The sequence below is a fragment of the Bubalus bubalis genome, chromosome 20 (genome assembly GCF_019923935.1).
Source record: "Bubalus bubalis isolate 160015118507 breed Murrah chromosome 20, NDDB_SH_1, whole genome shotgun sequence".
Lineage (NCBI taxonomy): Eukaryota > Metazoa > Chordata > Mammalia > Artiodactyla > Bovidae > Bubalus > Bubalus bubalis.
This window is the reverse complement of record NC_059176.1, coordinates 54,061,734-54,078,088: the sequence shown is the minus strand read 5'-3', so window position 1 is coordinate 54,078,088 and position 16,355 is coordinate 54,061,734. Positions and strand designations below refer to the sequence as shown.

Genomic DNA, 16,355 nt, shown 5'->3' with positions numbered 1-16,355 from the left:
AAAATGGGAGAAAACAATTGCAAATGAAACAATTGACAAAGGGTTAATCTCCGGAATATATAAGCAGCTTATGCAGATCAACAGCAGAAAAACTAATAGCCCAGTCAAAAAATGGGCAGAAGACCTAAACAGATATTTCTCCAAATAGATGGCCAATAATACATGAAAAGATGCTCAAGGTTGCTTATTATTCAGTTCAGTCACTCAGTCGTGTCCGACTCTTTGCGACCCCATGGACTGCAGCACGCCAGGCCTCCCTGTCCATCTGTTAACTTCTGGAGCCTATGCAAACTCATGTCCATCATGTCAGTGATGCCATCCAACCATCTCAACCTCTGTTTTCCCCTTCTCCTCCCAACTTCAATCTTTCCCAGCATTGGGGTCTTTTCCAGTGTATCAGTTCTTCGCATCAGGTGGTCAAAGTATTGGAGTTTCAGCTTCAGCATCTGCCCTTCCAATGAATATTCAGGACTGATTTCCTTTAAGATTGACTGGTTGGATCTCCTTGCAGTTCAAGGCTGCTCATTATTAGAGAAATGCAAATCGAAAATACAATGAGGTATCACCTCACACCAGTCAGAAAGCCCCTCACCAAAAAATCTACAAATAGTAAATGTTGGAGAGGGTTTGGAGAAAAGGGAAGCCTTTTGCGTTGTTGGTGGGAATGTCAATTGATTACAGCCATTATAGAGAACAGGGTGGAGATTCCGTAAGAAACTAGTAATAAAACTACCTGCCTGCACTGTGGGCAGTGCGGGAGACCTGGGTTCGATCCCTGGGTTGGGAAGATCCCCTGGAGGAGGGCACAGCAACCCCACTCCTGTACTCTTGGCTGGAGAATCCCATGGACAGAGGAGCCTGGGAGGCTGCAGCCCATAGGGTCGCAGAGTTGGGCACGACAGAGCGCACAGTGAGGGGGCATGGATGCAGCCTCGGTGTCCACCCTGAGACTTCTTGCGTGTGGGCGTTGTGGCAGGGCGTGTAGACGTACAGGATTGACACAGCTGCATTAAAACTGGGGGAGCCTGTTTTGACATAAAGTGAACATGTTCCATTTATACAGCAGCAAAGTGTTTGGTTTTTCTCGGAGCATTTTGAAATAAAACTCAAAATGTGGGATGAATAAATACACTTACTGTGCTTGTTATTACTATTATTTCACACACACCCGAGTTTATGACTTCCCCAAAACTGTAACAGGTTACTGTGGAGTGGCAGAGTTGGTAGACATACCTAATATTATACCATTTAAATCTTTGCATTTTGATAGTTCATTTTCTTCATGGTCTCGTTCAAATGGCGTGCAGCCTTGACTGGCCGCACAGCGTCAGTCACATGTTGTGCTTGTGAAGTCATTCACTAGTTTGATATCAGAGACAGAAAACATTTTAAGATTTTCTCTTAAAATTCCTTGATCAAATGATTGGATAGACATGGTGCTCTTAATTTTCCTCTTGAGAAAAAGTCTGTTGACAAAGCAAAGACTCCAGTGGTCTCCAAACTGGGCTTGGGGTATAGGTTGGTTTTCAAGTGCGTTTGCTCTGACTGAGAAGATTGCCTTCCTGTAATACGTAGTCTCCTTTTTTAGAACACAGTTCTCAAGTAAATTAAGTCTGTTTAAATGTGTGAAATAAGTTGATGCACTGTATATAGTAAGTGTTTGATGGTTTAGCATCAGAACTCTTGAGTTCTCGGTTTTAGGACCAGTTTGAGGGTCTTTCATCTATTAATTTGTATTACTTGCTTTCTTAATCTCTTTCGCTGTGGGGGTAAAACTCACCCCAGGAGGCCTTCCCTCAGCCTCGTATTTAAAACTGTATCCTACTCATTGCCTGTCCCCTTTTCACTGATGCTTTCCCGTAGCTCTCACTAGTGCTTTTTCTCTGTTGGTCCTCAGATAAGCTCTGTTTGTACTCTCAATGCCTTGAGCAGGGTGCCCAGCACACTGTAGATGCCCAGTGATGCTTGAATTAATGAAGTTGAGGAGAGTCTGTGCTGTCTGTAGAATGAGGGCTAGAGGCAGGCAGGGCAGGTCGGTTGGTGACATCAGACTGGGCTTGAATTCTAGGTTCATCCACCTCTTATGGTGATATTAAGTAATTCAATCATTGAAAGGAAACACCCCCCTCCCCAACCAGTGAGATGGGAAAAAAATGGGGAAAATAGTAGTTTTTAAAAGGGGATTAAAAATGGTGTTGGAGGGACTTCCCTGGCTGTCCAGAGGTTAAGACTTCGCCTTCCATTGCAGGAGTGTTGTGGGTTCGATTTTTGGTCAGGGAGCTTAAATCCCACATGCTTTGTGGCCAAAAAACCAAAACATGAAACAAAAGAAAAATGGTAACAATTTCAATAAAAACTTTAAAAGTGGTCCGCATTAAAAAAAAATGATATTGGTTTTCAGTTCAGTTCAGTCGCTCAGTCGTGTCCAACTCTTTGCGACCCCGTGAATCACAGCACGCCAGGCCTCCCTGTCCATCACCAACTCTCAGAGTTCACCCAAACTCATGTGCATTGAGTCGGTGATGCCATCCAGCCATCTCATCCTCTGTCGTCCCCTTCTCCTCCTGCCCCCAATCCCTCCCAGCATCAGGGTCTTTTCCAATGAGTCCACTCTTCGCATGAGGTGGCCAAAGTATTGAAGTTTCAGCCTCAGCATCAGTCCTTCCAATGAACACCCAGGACTGGTCTCCTTTAGGATGGACTGGTTGGATCTCCTTGCAGTCCAAGGGACTCTCAAGAGTCTTCTCCAGCACCACAGTTCAAAAGCATCAATTCTTCGGCGCTCAGCTCTCTTCACAACCCAACTCTCACATCCATACATGACCACTGGAAAAACCATAGCCTTGACTAGACAGACCTTGTTGGTAAAGTAATGTCTCTGCTTTTGAATATGCTGTCTAGGTTGGTCATAACTTTCCTTCCAAGAAGTAAGCATCTTTTAATTTCATGGCTGAAGTCATCATCTGCAGTGACTTTGGAGCCCCCAAAATAGTCTGACACTGTTTCCCCATCTGTTTCCTATGAAGTGATGGGACCAGATGCCATGATTTTCGTTTTCTGAATGTTGAGCTTTAAGCCAACTTTTTCACTCTCCTCTTTCACTTTCATCAAGAGGCTTTTTAGTTCCTCTTCACTTTCTGCCATAAGGGTGGTGTCATCTGCATATCTGACGTTATTGATATTGGCTATAAAGCTCTATAAATGTTAGTCCTTGCTTTCCCCTGGTTTGTCAGCATTGAAGAAGCGTAAAGGCAGTCTGAATTTAGCAATCGGATGCTTCTAGGGTCATTACCTTGATGACTTCTGACAGATTTATTCTTCCAGCAGCCTGTGTTGCCAGCATAACAATGAACTGTCCCTTTGACCAGTGTGGGTGGACAGACAGTTTGTCAGCCCTCTTTAATCCTCATATCAGAATAACTTGTATGGGTTCTGGCTTTGAAATAAGTTGAGGCGAGTCCACGATTGCAGATAGTTGAGAGGGCATCGTGAGACCCTTCGCCCAGATGCAGCGGGCACGTCAGAGAAGTTTGTTTGTGTTCCTGGTACACAACAGTCATTCTGGGTCTTCTGGCAAATCAGGAAACATTGGAAGGGTGGTAGGTCACCAGTCTGTCTCCATAGATTTCTCCAAACCTTACAGGTCTGGTTACAAGGTGTTACTTCTTGTTTTGGTTTCCACTGATGTTTCTTCTGTTGGATGGTCAGCAATACTTCATAAGTCAGTTAAAGCAAATGGATTTGGTTCGTGCATTTATAGATTCTTTCAGTCTTTTGTCCCAGGCAAGTCTGAACAGGACCTAGAAAGCTGATTAAAAGACTAGTGAGCATGGTGCTTAATTTTAAGTTAAATGGATATTTAACGTGTTGAGAAAGTATTCCATCCTCAATCTTCCTTTTTTCCTGTTTTTTTTTTTTTTTTTAAATCATCCATGCTTGCTTTTTGAATCTGTTGGTTATAAAAACAAAGGTTTTCTAAAAGAGTTGACTATTGCTCCATTTCTCAAGTTTGGTTTTCAGTGTGGATTTTTGTAGGTGATTTTAGCACCTAAGGGTACAGAATCATTAAATGAAGCCTGACAGGAAGGAAAGAGTGCCCTAAGCCGTGTGTGTGTGTGTGTGTGTGTGTGTGTGTGTGTGTGTTGGACGCATCTGTTATTGTGTGTGTGTGTTGGGCAGGTGGAGATGTAGACTAGAGGACAAACAAGCCTTGTGTGTGTGTTTGGTGGGTCTGTTTGTGTGTGTGTGTGTGTGTGTGTTGGGAGGGTCTCTCATTGTGTGTATGTTCGTGTGTGTGTGTGTGTGTTTGGCGGGTCTGTTAGTGTGTGCGTGTATGTGTTGGGTGGGTCTCTTATTGTGTGTGTGTGTTCGTGCGTGTGTGTGTTTGGTGGGTCTCTAATTGCGTGTGTGTTCGTGCATGTGTGTGTTTGGCGGGTCTCTTATTGTGTGTATGTTCGTGCGTGTGTGTGTTTGGCGGGTCTGTTTGTGTGTGTGTGTGTTGGGCGGGTCTCTCGTGTGTGTTCGTGCGTGTGTGTGTTTGGCGAGTCTCTTATTGTGTGTATGTTCGTGCGTGTGTGTGTTTGGCAGGTCTGTTATTGTGTGTGTGTGTGTATGTTTGGCGGGTCTGTTATTGTGTGTGTGTTGGTGGGGTGGGGGTGTGGACTAGAGGGCGAACAGGGCAGGCAGGGGAGGTGGTCAGTCCCTGTGGGGCCACCTGGCTGTGGGCACGTCTTGCAGCAGAGTTAATGAAACCCATGGCCTGCTACTGGTTGGAGATGATTGTGCGTGGGAGTCTGGTTATAGATTTATCTTTTTCCCTAGAGGTGTGTGTTAACTGTTTTTGGGGTGAGCCTTTGATCCTCAGACTCACAACCTGACTAAATTGGCCGATTTGTAAAAAAGTTTTAATACTGAGAGGATTCTGTTATTTGAGCTGTGTGTGGTTGCTCAGGCGTTGCTTTTTATTCTAAAATTTGGTCTTTGATTTCTAATTTATGCTGTTGGCATTTTGATTATTATGTTTTTGTGATCTTGTCTGGCATCTTGCCAAGTATGGGATTTTATCTTTTTCTTTTTGCACCTTGAGTGCTGTTCCTGTACTTTTTTTTTTTTTTAAATACTGCTAGATCGTAATTGATCAGGTCCCCTATTATGAACAAGACACTCAAAATCTATTAGAATGAAATTACTTGGGTCTTCTTCTCGGATTCTTACGAAGATGGGATTAGCTTATTCTGAGATTGGTTTATTTAACAAAAGATTTGTCTGTCTGAAGTAATTCTGGACTACGATGATTTTAGCTTAGATGAAATCCTGGTCAAATCACCAAGGTGAGCTTCTCAGTATTCACAAATGTATTATATAATGCTGTAAGTCTTCTCTAAAGTTCTTCCTAAGATTTTTGTGAGAATTCATTTAGAGGGGTAATGACAGGGAATCCAGCTGCTGATTTTCAGGAGACCAACAGCTTCTAGTGGACGGAGGCCACCTGTAGGCCCTCCTCTGAGAGGAAGAGGGCTGTCTCGTGGTCTCCCCTCCGCCCTGAGTGCCCTAGAGGTAACTGGGGGAAGCATCTTATGAGTTTGGGGGATTATATAAAAGTGTAACTTGCGCACGCACTGTTCTTTTTTTGGTAACTGCTTTTAATATCCTGTTGGTTGGTTGTTGAAACATCTCCTATGACTGCAGAGACTTTTGTCTTTGTTTTTCAATCAGAACTTCTTTCTCCGCACTTGTAAAGATGGAATCTGGGCCACAAGGCATGCTGCAGTCCTTGAACTTCTGTTAACAAATCTCTGAGGAAAGCTGGGTATCTGTAACCCCAGACTCCTGATTTTGCTCATGTGACCTTGCTTGACATCTAGGACTTTTCCAGTGGGTTTTAAATTTTTGATGATAACTTTTAATTTTATTCTCATTTATTTCTCTCTTTTCTGTTCCAGTGTCCTGGGTCATGAAACTTAATCCACAGCAAGCTCCATTATATGTGAGTAAATCACCAGATTTCATTTTATCCTTACTTCTGCTGTTTAATTTTTATAATAAACTCAAAAATGTTCTCCTGTGATTATCAAAGGAATGTTGAACCATCTACATATGAATATATTGACATAATGCACATCAGAAATTGAATTTGATTTAGTGAATATTAAATGATGAATAATACATGTAACTGAGCAGAGAACAAGTCACACCTGTAAGCCTTGTGTGGTAGACTGGTCGGGTAGATAAGATGCAGGTATAAAGCAGTTGCATTGCCCTGCAAAATGACTCTACAACTTCTTTTAACCCACAGTTCATTTCTGTAGAAGCAGTGTGTCCAGCTTCCTCCTGCCGTTGCCGTTACTCTGTGCCACGACTAGGGGGCGCTCTGTCACTGGCAAAAGGGCTATTTTCTTTTAAGAACCTGGGTGAAAGCCATCATCTCCTTAGAAAGTGAGGAGATTATAAGATGAAATGGAGAAATGAATGAATTGAGGCTGAAAAAAGTAAATTCTAGGTGTTTTTGTTTGTTTAAAAAAAAAAACTGTTGTAAGAGTGAGTTAGCCGAATCGAGGTGATGAAAAGTGCCTGGTGGGTGAGCAGCTGTCCTAGAGGTGTAGCTCGGCTTGTGAGGGGCCGGGGGGTTTGCTGTTCCCGTGGTCTGGAGAGGTGATAAAAGTTTTTTTGATGGCACAGGACTTCAGGCAGGACTTCAGGCAGATCCTTAATCATGAAGGTTAAGGATCGTTTCATTGTCTGAAAAATGCTCCGAGTTTGTTGAGGACACAGACCGGAAGGTAGAGGGTTGGGTGGCAGTGAGCGTGGTGTGCGGTGAGCAGGCAGAGTCTGGCCCCGCTGGGTTTGTGTTCATGGGGATGCGAGTCAGATCTAAAGAGGTGGGTGATGCTCAGCTGTGGAAGCACACTAAAGTGTGCGCAGTTTATTTTGTGACCACTGAGGGGCTTTTAATGATGTTCAAACTGGCTATTCCTGTTTTGTGTTTATTTTCTTAACCATGCTGTGTTAGTAAAAGTCATATACTTTCCTAACATAGAGCAGTCATATGATTGCTCTTCATACAAAGCAAAACATGTGTTCATAGGCGATATCTTGCGTTCTTAAATTCCTTCCAGGCCACTTGGAGACCATTTATTATGTTCACCAGTGGGTTTGCACATGAATTTAATACCTTGGACATAAGAAAACAACTGAGATAAAGTTCACACACTGTAAAATCCACCCGTTTAAAGTGTACAGTTCCATGGTTTTAGTGTTTTCACGGTTGTGTCATCTTCAGGGCGCTTTTCAGCAGCCTAAACAGAAACCCCACATCCTTTAGCAGCCGCTCACCAGTTCCCCTCCCTCAGCCCTGGGCATCTGCTCTCTACTTCCTGTCCTTATGGTTTTACCTGTTCTGGAAATTTCATATAAATGGAGTCATGCAGTATCTGACCTTTTGTGACTGGTCTCTTTCACTTAACAGCTTATATATAAGGTATATATCCGAATGAGTATGAATACTTTGTTCCTTTTTATTGACAGATAATAATCCATTATATGGACATATTATGTGTTATTTATCCAATCCTCAGTTGATGGGCATTTAGGCTGTTTCTACTTTTTGGCTGTTAAGGTGAATGCTGCTGTGAACAGCAGATTTTTGTGGAGGTGCCCAACTTTATTCTTCCCCCATTGATTTTTCTTGGGCACTTTTGTTGAGAATCAGTTGAATTATTTCTAGACACTCAATTCTGTTCCTTTCATTTATGTCATCCTTCCTTGGTTAAGTTTCTTTCAACAGTGATTGATAGTTTCCAGTGTACATGTCTTTAATTTTTGTAGAATTTATTCCTAAGTATTATATCCTTTTTGATGCTATTGTAAATGATACTGTTTTCTTAAATTCATTTTTAGATAGCTCATTACTGGTGTAGAAATGTAGTTGATTTTTGTACATTGATCTTTTAATCTACAGTCTTGCTGAACTTATTAGCTAGTACTTTTTTAAGTGGATTCTTCAGGATTTTCTATATCCAGGATCATGTCAGCTGCAAATGTGCTGTGCATGCTAAGTCGCGCTTCAGTTGTGTCCAACTTTGCAACCCTGTGGAGCATAGCCTGCCAGGCTCCTCTATCCATGGGATTCTTCAGGCAGGAATACTGGAGTGGGTTGCCATGTGCTCCTCCGGGGGATCTTCCCAACCCAGGGATTGAACCTGCGTCTCTTATGTCTCCTGCATTGGCAGGAGGGTTTTTACCACTAGCTCCACCTGGGAAGCCCTGTTGAAAATAGACATAGTTTTTGTCTTCCCGGTCTTCTTATTTCTTTTTCTTGCCTAATTGCCCTGAGGAGAACCTTCAATTCAATGCAGAGTTGACTAAAATAGTGAGAGGAGACATCCCTATCTTGTTTCTAATCTTAAAGTGAAGGCATCCAGTCTTTCACTGTTAACATTAGTATGACGTTAGCTGTGAGTTTTCATATGAGACTTCATCAGGTTGAGGAGGTTCTCTTCTCTTCCTAATTTGAGTATTTTTATCATGAAAACTGCTGAATTTTGTTGTTGAATATTTTCTTCTGTCTGTTGAGATGTATTGTGTGGGTTTTTTCTTTCATTCCATGATTGTATTACATTGATTGATTTTTAATCATTAAACCAGCCTTTCTTTCCTGGGGTTAATCTCATTTGGTCATGGTGTATAATCCTTTTTCTGTGTTGCTAGATCTGGTTTACTAGTATTTTTGTGTCTGTGCAGGTTTTCTCCTGGTGTTTTTGTCTGCTTTTGGCCGTTGAATGAGTTTAGTTACGGGCTGATATGACTGCATAGTTGTGGCAGACAGAATAATGGTTCACGTGTGTCCACGTCTTGATTCCCAGAACCTGCGAGTGTTTATCTCACGTGGCAAACGGGGCTTCACAGATTTCAGTAAGTTAAAGATCTGGAAACCAGAGTTTATCGTTTATCCTTTAATTATCTGGATAGACCAGTGTAATCACGAAGGTTCCTAAGTGAGAGAGGGAGGCAGAGATTGTAGATGCCACGCTGCTGGCTTTGAACGAGGAAGGGTCCATGAGCCAAGGATTGCAGCCTCTCGAAGCTGGGAAAAGCAGGCAGACAGCTTTCCCTTAGGACCTTCAGAAGGAACACGGACATCCTTGTTTTAGCCCAGTGAAAGCCGTTCAGGCCTCTGACCTCCAGAAGTATAAGATAGTAAAACCTGTGCTGTTTTAGCCTCTGAGTTTGTGGTAGTTTGTTGTAACAGCAGTAGAAAGCTAATACAGTGGTAGTTTGGGAAACTCAGTTAGTAGTGTGTGGGATAATTTAGAAGGAGCGAGCAGAGGCCGAGAGGTCAGTTAGAAATTTTCTTGTCTTGCCATCATTGAATCTGAGAAGTTGAGAACTAACAGAGGCTATAGATGATACCTGCTTCAACCTCTCCATTTTAGAGATGAGGAAATGCATTCTGAAGATACTGTGATAAGGTCACGCAGCTCATTGGTGGTAAATTGTGATTTACATCTGTATTTTGGGGTGCTTAGTCATAGCAATCACTGTAAAACTTGTGAAGCATAAAAAAGCTTCATTCTGTTAGGGAAGCAAGACTCTTAAAAATCAGTTCTGAAGAATATACTTAGTGCTTTTATATATGACTTAGGTGTTTAGTATAGTTGGACAGGCTCTACCAGGAAGACCATTTTCAGTGAACTAAGGCAGGGCTCAGGGGTTTCCACTGTTTGGGTGAAGCAAAGCATAGTCATGCCCCCTTGACTTTTCTAGTGATCTAGCATCACAGTTTCACTTTCTGTGGTTTCAGTTACCTGCAGTCACCATGGTGATAATATTATATGGAAAATTGCAGAAATAAACAATGCATGTATTTTATCTATTTATTTATGACTGCACTAAGAGGCATGCAGGATCTTACTTTCCTGACCAGGGATCGAACCCACCCCCTGCATGGAAGCACAGGATCTTAGCCATTGGACCACCAGGAAGCCCCATGATTCATAAGTTTTAAGTTTCCCGCTGTTGCGAGTGGTGCGGTGGAATCTTGCTCTGTCCTGCTTCATCCTGTAGGGGACATGGATCATCCCTTTTGCCAGTGTGTCCTGCCCACTGGTCACTTAGCGTCTGTCTGGGTTATCAGATCATCTGTGGTACCTCAGTGCTGTGTTCACGTGACCCTTACTTTACTTACCAGGGGCCCCAGAGTGCAAGACTAATGAGGCTGGCAATTCAGATACACTGATGAGGAGCCTTGAAGTGAAAAGGAAAAAAAAAATTTCATATGCTGAGGTTGCTAAGATCTATGATAAGAATGAATCTTTTAGCCATGAAATTGTGAGGAAGGAAAAAGAAATTCATGCTATTTTTGCTTTTGCACCTCAAATTCAAACAGGCACAAAGTGTGATAAGTGCTTTATTTAAGATGGAAAAGGCATCAAATTTGTACAGTAAGATATTCTGAGAGGAGGAGGGAGATACCACATTCACCTCATTTTTATTTCATTGTAGAATTGTTATTTTGTTCTATTTTGTTATTAGTTATTGTTAATCTCTTTACTGTGCCTAGTTTGTAAACTTTATCACAAGTGTGTGTGTGTAGGGGAAAAAACATGTTCCATATATATATATATATATAGAGTCAGGACTGTCCATGGTTTCAAGCCTCTACTGGGGGTTGGTGAGTGTAACTCCCGGGATGGGAGAGCTGCCGTAACTGTTAACAAGGCAGTCTGTTGGTGAGGGAGTCAATTCTCTGCACCTCAACATGTACTAAGCAAAATAATAGAGTGTGTTGAAATTTTTCTTAATGATTTGAGATATGCTAGGGTGTATGTCATCAACAGAAGAGAGAAAACTCCTAGTTAATAAGGAAAAACAATGTACACTGAGAATAACTTTTACCTGAAAGTTAAGAAAAATAGGCTGGATTCCAAATATTCCAAATAAACATCTTAACCAGGCTTTGCATAAAAGCAAGTCCACAAAAAGCTGCAGTAGTTAAAATGTAAGGAATGTCCCGGATTTCACAGGCAGCAGCACTGTCGAATGCTTCAGTGAAGCTATTGCAATGGGTGATTTTTGTGGACTGTTAATGGTGGAACACACGGAACCTGGAACTTTGGGTGCCAGGAACTGTGACCTGGCTGTGCCTTGGTTTCCTTGCCTGTCAGCTCTCTGATTTTGCAACTACACCCTTTGTGTTAGATCAGCTGGTTACGTTACCAGGTCAGGTGTTTGCCTCAGCCTCTACAAAAATACTGATGATTGCCAGATGAATGTTGATAAGAATCGCAGTTTCAGGACCGTTGGGTGGTGGTGGTAAAAACTTAGACAGGTTTAGTTACACCCCTCTAGGTGGTAAGGGCCTGGATTGTTGGATAAAGTGCTGGGTATTCAGATGTATCCGACTCTTTGCGACCCCATGGGCTGTAACCCGCCAGGCCCCTCTGTCCATGGAATTTTCCAGGCAAGAATGCTGTAATGACTAGCCATTCCCAGGTCTCCAGGGGATCTTCCTGACCCAGGGATCGAACCTAGGTCTCCTGCATTGCAGGCAGATTCTTTACCATCTGGATTGTTTAGTGGAAGTAAAAATGGAGAGGCAATGGCAGGTGCAAGAAATATTGATAAGAAGCAGTAGATCGGAATTCTTTAAAAACGAAAGAATGATGGTGGATTGAGAACTTGAATGTGAATGGCAGCCTGTGCCATTGCCAGATGTGGAAAAAGGAGGCAGGTGATGGCTTTGTTCTTTAAACATGTTTGAGGGCATGTTGATGTTCCATTTACAGCAGGAGAGGTGGGCTTGGAACTGTGGGCTGAGAAAGTTGGTTTCGAAGTAGAGTTTGAGTCATTTGTAAGAAATTGGTACTTTTGACTCTAAGAAGAGACGAAAGATAAAAGAGTGAATAGAATTAGGATGGTGGACTATAGCAAGAGAAGGTGAAGTTGAGTCGAAAGATGAGTTCCAGAAATCTGGGCTGCATTTGAACTTTTGGCCTTTTATCCCTGGAATTCTTAAATTTCAGTCACACATTAGTACTGGGAGTGAATTTGGGGTTAGAGCTGGGGAGTTCTTAGATGCCTGCTTTGTGAGGACCCCTTTTCAAAGGCTGGGAATTTAGCCAGGAACAAAGCGGAAGGCTCTTGGGCTGCTTGCATTATAGTGAGGACAAGGCATAACTCTTAAACAAGAAAATGCCTGGAAGAACAGTTTCATGAAAATAAAACAAGAGGATGTGATGTGGCTGTGTCTGAGTAGGGGCTCTTTTAGGGGTGCTCGGGGAAGGGGTTGGGGAGTACCTCTAGCTAGGGGGCAGAGTGGACTGGCCATTTAGGCTTAGCCCTGAGTGACCGGTACGAGCCAGCTGTGTGTGGATCTGGGCCCAGTGTTCCAGCCCAAGGCAACAAGTGCAGAGCTCTGCAGCCAGGGCTGGGCTTGGGCGGAGAGGGGGCGGGGTGTGTCCTCTCCTGGAGGAAACTGGAGACTCAGCGAGGAGACAGGGAAAAACCTGACCTGGAAGGGTTTCACAGACCCTTGGGTGACTCCCACAGGCCTGCCTTCTCTCACAGCTGAAGCCCACCTCTGAGTGTCCTCTGAACCCCAGCCTCTGGCTCACGGTCAGGTCTGGCCTCTCAGGGACAGTGGATTTATCGTAAGGCAGAGTGCTGGGCCCCAGGCAGACTGCATTCTTAGGCAGTTGAAGCATGTTGTTTTGGATTCCCCATTTGAGGAGAAACAGTTTTCGTATTCTGTAGTCATTTTTAAGATCCGTGTTTTGATGTAAATGGAACATCCTTGAATGGAAGAATGTTTTAAAGGAGATCCGACTCTCATTCGCCCAAGGACAGTGGGATTAAAAGTTTCTGCTGTTTCTTTCATGGATGAATCGCTTTTGGGGAGAAAAGGAAGTCTTTCCAAAAACGTGCTCTTGTGAACCTTCATGAACGACGTGTGATGCGATTTCACAAGTGGTTCTTTCAGCCTCTGGTTTTCTGTGACTGCTTCACCAGCTGGCGTAGCACTCAGCTGCATCTCCCATAACCTTTCTGGATGACAGCTCCTTAAAAACAAGAGTTCACATGTGTACACTGCCTCCAGGTGTAGAATGCACATTTGCACACAGAATATCATTTGATTCTCATTACAACCTTGTGTAGTCCGCCTGCAGTGCAGGAGACCCCAGTTCAATTCCTGGGTTGCGAAGATCCGCTAGAGAAGGGATAGGCTACCCACTCCAGTATTCTTGGGCTTCCTTTGTGGCTCAGCTGGTAAAAGAATCCGCCTGCAGTGCAGGCGGGTTTGATCCCTGGGTTGGGAAGATCCCCTGGAGAAGGGAAAGGCTACCCACTCCAGTATTCTGGCCTGGAGAATTCCGTAGACTGTATAGTCCACAGGGTCGGACATGACTAAGCAACTTTCACATTGTTTCTTTCACAATCCTGTGAGGGGGAAGGAAGCTTCCTTCTTACCCTCATAATACTTGAAGAAATGAGAATCCAAGATGGTTCATTTAGTATATGCTTTACCCAGAGATTGTAAATCTCAAACCCGTGGTCTTTCTTCCATATACCAAGCTGTTAAACAAGGTTTGCTATCCATAATTGTTACCTGCTGCTAAGTCACTTCAGTCGTGTCCGACTCCGTGTGACCCCATAGATGGCAGCCCACCAGGCTTCCCCGTCCCTGGGATTCTCCAGGCAAGAACACTGGAGTGGGTTGCCGTTTCCTTCTCCAATGCGTAAAAGTGAAAAGTGAAAGTGAAGTCGCTCAGTTGTGTCCAACTCTTAGCGACCCCATGGATTGCAGCCCACCAGGCTCCTCCATCCATGGGATTTTCCAGGCAAGAGTACTGGAGTGGGGTGCCATTCGGCCTTCTCCGATAATTGTTACCTAGAACATGACAAATCTCACTACACTTTATGTGATGGAGACTTGCACAAATAGGCTTCCCTGGTGGATCAGATGGTGAAGAATCCGCCTGCAGCATGGAAGACATGGTTCGATCCCTGGATTGGGAAGACCCCTGGAGGAAGACCCCTGGAGGAAGGCATGGCAACCCACTCCAGTATTCTTGCCTGGAGAATCCGAAAGACAGGAGCCTGGTGGGTTACAGTCCATGGGGTTGCAAAGAGTCAGATGTGACTGAGTGACTAAGCACAGCACAACACAGACTTGCACAAATAAAGTCCTTTTTAAACTAAGTAACCCACATTTAGTCTTCCATTTCTCACGTTTTAAAAAAATTTTTAATGTTTTATTTGAAAGTGCACATTTACAGAAAAATGACAAGAATGCAGCTTCACTTCCGCTCACCTTTTATTAACATTTAGATGTGACCTAAAAGTGATTTTCTTGCCATTTTCTTTATTACATATTTTTTTGAACTGTGTGAAAGTTGCAGGCATCATACCTTCCCCCCCTAAATATTTCAGCATGTATCAATAGTTCTTAAAGACTGAGACATTCTCTTTCATGATGACAGTACAGTTAACAAAACAGGTATCATAACATTTACGTGATACTCTTCTGTAAGTTCATATCCAGATTTCTCTGATCATCCCAAAATGTCCTTTAAAGCATCCTCCTTACCACTTCTCCCCAGTTCAGGGTGTAATCCGGGATTACACCCTGAATTTATTTACAGTCTCGGAGGGATTGGGGGCAGGAGGAGAAGGGGACGACAGAGGATGAGATGGCTGGATGGCATTACTGACTCAATGGACGTGAGTCTGAGTGAACTCCGGGAGTTGGTGATGGACAGGGAGGCCCGGCGTGCTGCGATTCATGGGGTCGCAAAGAGTTGGACACGACTGAGCGAGTGAACTGAACCGAACCGAGTACAGTTCCTTTGTCTGTCTTTCCTGGTGCCGACATTTTGGAAGAGAATTTGGTCAGTTAGCTAGTTGCTTTGCTGAATTTTTTCTGGATTTGGTCAGGAATACTACATAAATTCAAGTCAACTTTGCTTCTTTTTGACAGAACAATTGCCTTTTCAAAGTTGCTCATTAAAAAGTAAAATAAAGATGCTTACTTGTTTCCCAGGTTTCCTTATTAGATTTACCTTGTGTGAGTCCTGAATCGACAGTGCTGTCCTCTTTGCGATTAAAAGCATTGCTCACAAGGAGACACATGTCTTTATTGTGCACCTCTAACTTTTTACAGCTCTAAGGGGATGTGTACAGCATCCTTGCAAAGTGTAGCAAAGAATGTCTCATTTTCTTCTAGATATGTGTTCTGTGAATAAATAACCTACTCATTCCTTTAGCCAGTTGAAAAGGCACGCTAGACATAGAGTCCCGAATCACTGTCTTTAGTCCTTATGGGACTTATGGTCTGAGCCACTTCTACAATAAACGACATACAGCAGATAGTTTTTCTAAGCATAGTATATGTACCCTTTGGCTGTAGAGCCCTTTTCACTGTCAAGATAAAAGCATATACTTAACCCCAGAAAGGATAGGGGGTGAGGGATGCTATCAGGTGATAAAAGAAAAAGCCAGGCATATGAAACCAAAGTTGGTATTTATAAAACAAACAAAATAGGTCCCGCCACCACCCCCACACACGAAGCACTACTGGACCCAGCAACCTAGCAACTGGCCAAGAGCAACAGTAAATAAATCCTCCCCCAGACCAACAGCTGAAAAGGAAGCTAGATTTTCAACGGAAGGAGGAGGAGGAAAGGGTCTCTTTAAATGCCTCTTATCTAAGGCCCCCAGGCTTGTTCTAGAAGAAATCTGGGCAGACCAGCCCTGAAGGGTTTTTCTTGTGTCATCTGATAGCATCCCTCACAACGTGTCCTTTCTGGGCACAAGGAGACCGTAGGGGTCAAGAATAAGCAGATCTGGATTATTCCAGAGAAAGTCACTTCCTGTCCCCACTCTGACTTTACTTTTCTGGAGAAAAAGCCGTGATGATGCCCCCAAGTGACTGCCCCACGGTTGGCACCCGTGTGGGAATGAACTTTGTGACCGAGGTCAGGACTGCAGAACCGTGAGATGAGTCAGGGGAATCATTGTATTTTCAGGGCGGTTGACCTCACTCTGCTGGAAGAGTGAAGAAACTGAGCTATTTGCCTCAAGTTTCATGGAGGTTGTGATGGTTCTAGTCAGATAGCAGGATCTGCAGGTAACTAGCCCAGCCAGCATGCCAGGGGCGGAGGTTGGAATTCAGGGTTCAGAGTACACGCACTGAGCCCTTGTGGTAGAAGTCTGGGAATACATGGGCTAAGTAAGAGAAAAAAGGAAACAATGGGAATGCTGGAAGGAGAGAGAAATATTTGAAAAGATAGCATTGAGCTCTCTTTCAGAGTAGTGTTGGTCGCTCAGGTCGTGTCCGACTCTTGTGACCTCATGGACTG

General features: G+C 43.5%; 1 protein-coding gene across 10 annotated transcripts in view; it reads left to right on the top strand.

Moving 5' to 3' along the window:
* Positions 1-16,355, top strand: part of AKAP13 (A-kinase anchoring protein 13) — a 322,494-nt gene that overhangs the window by 83,789 nt on the left and 222,350 nt on the right. For all 10 annotated transcript variants that reach the window (XM_044933352.2, XM_044933353.2, XM_044933355.2 and 7 more), the window contains one exon: positions 5,943-5,986. In XM_044933352.2, the coding sequence (XP_044789287.2) occupies positions 5,954-5,986 (33 nt within the window). In that variant the 5' untranslated portion in view covers positions 5,943-5,953. The remainder of the gene's footprint in view (positions 1-5,942; positions 5,987-16,355) is intronic.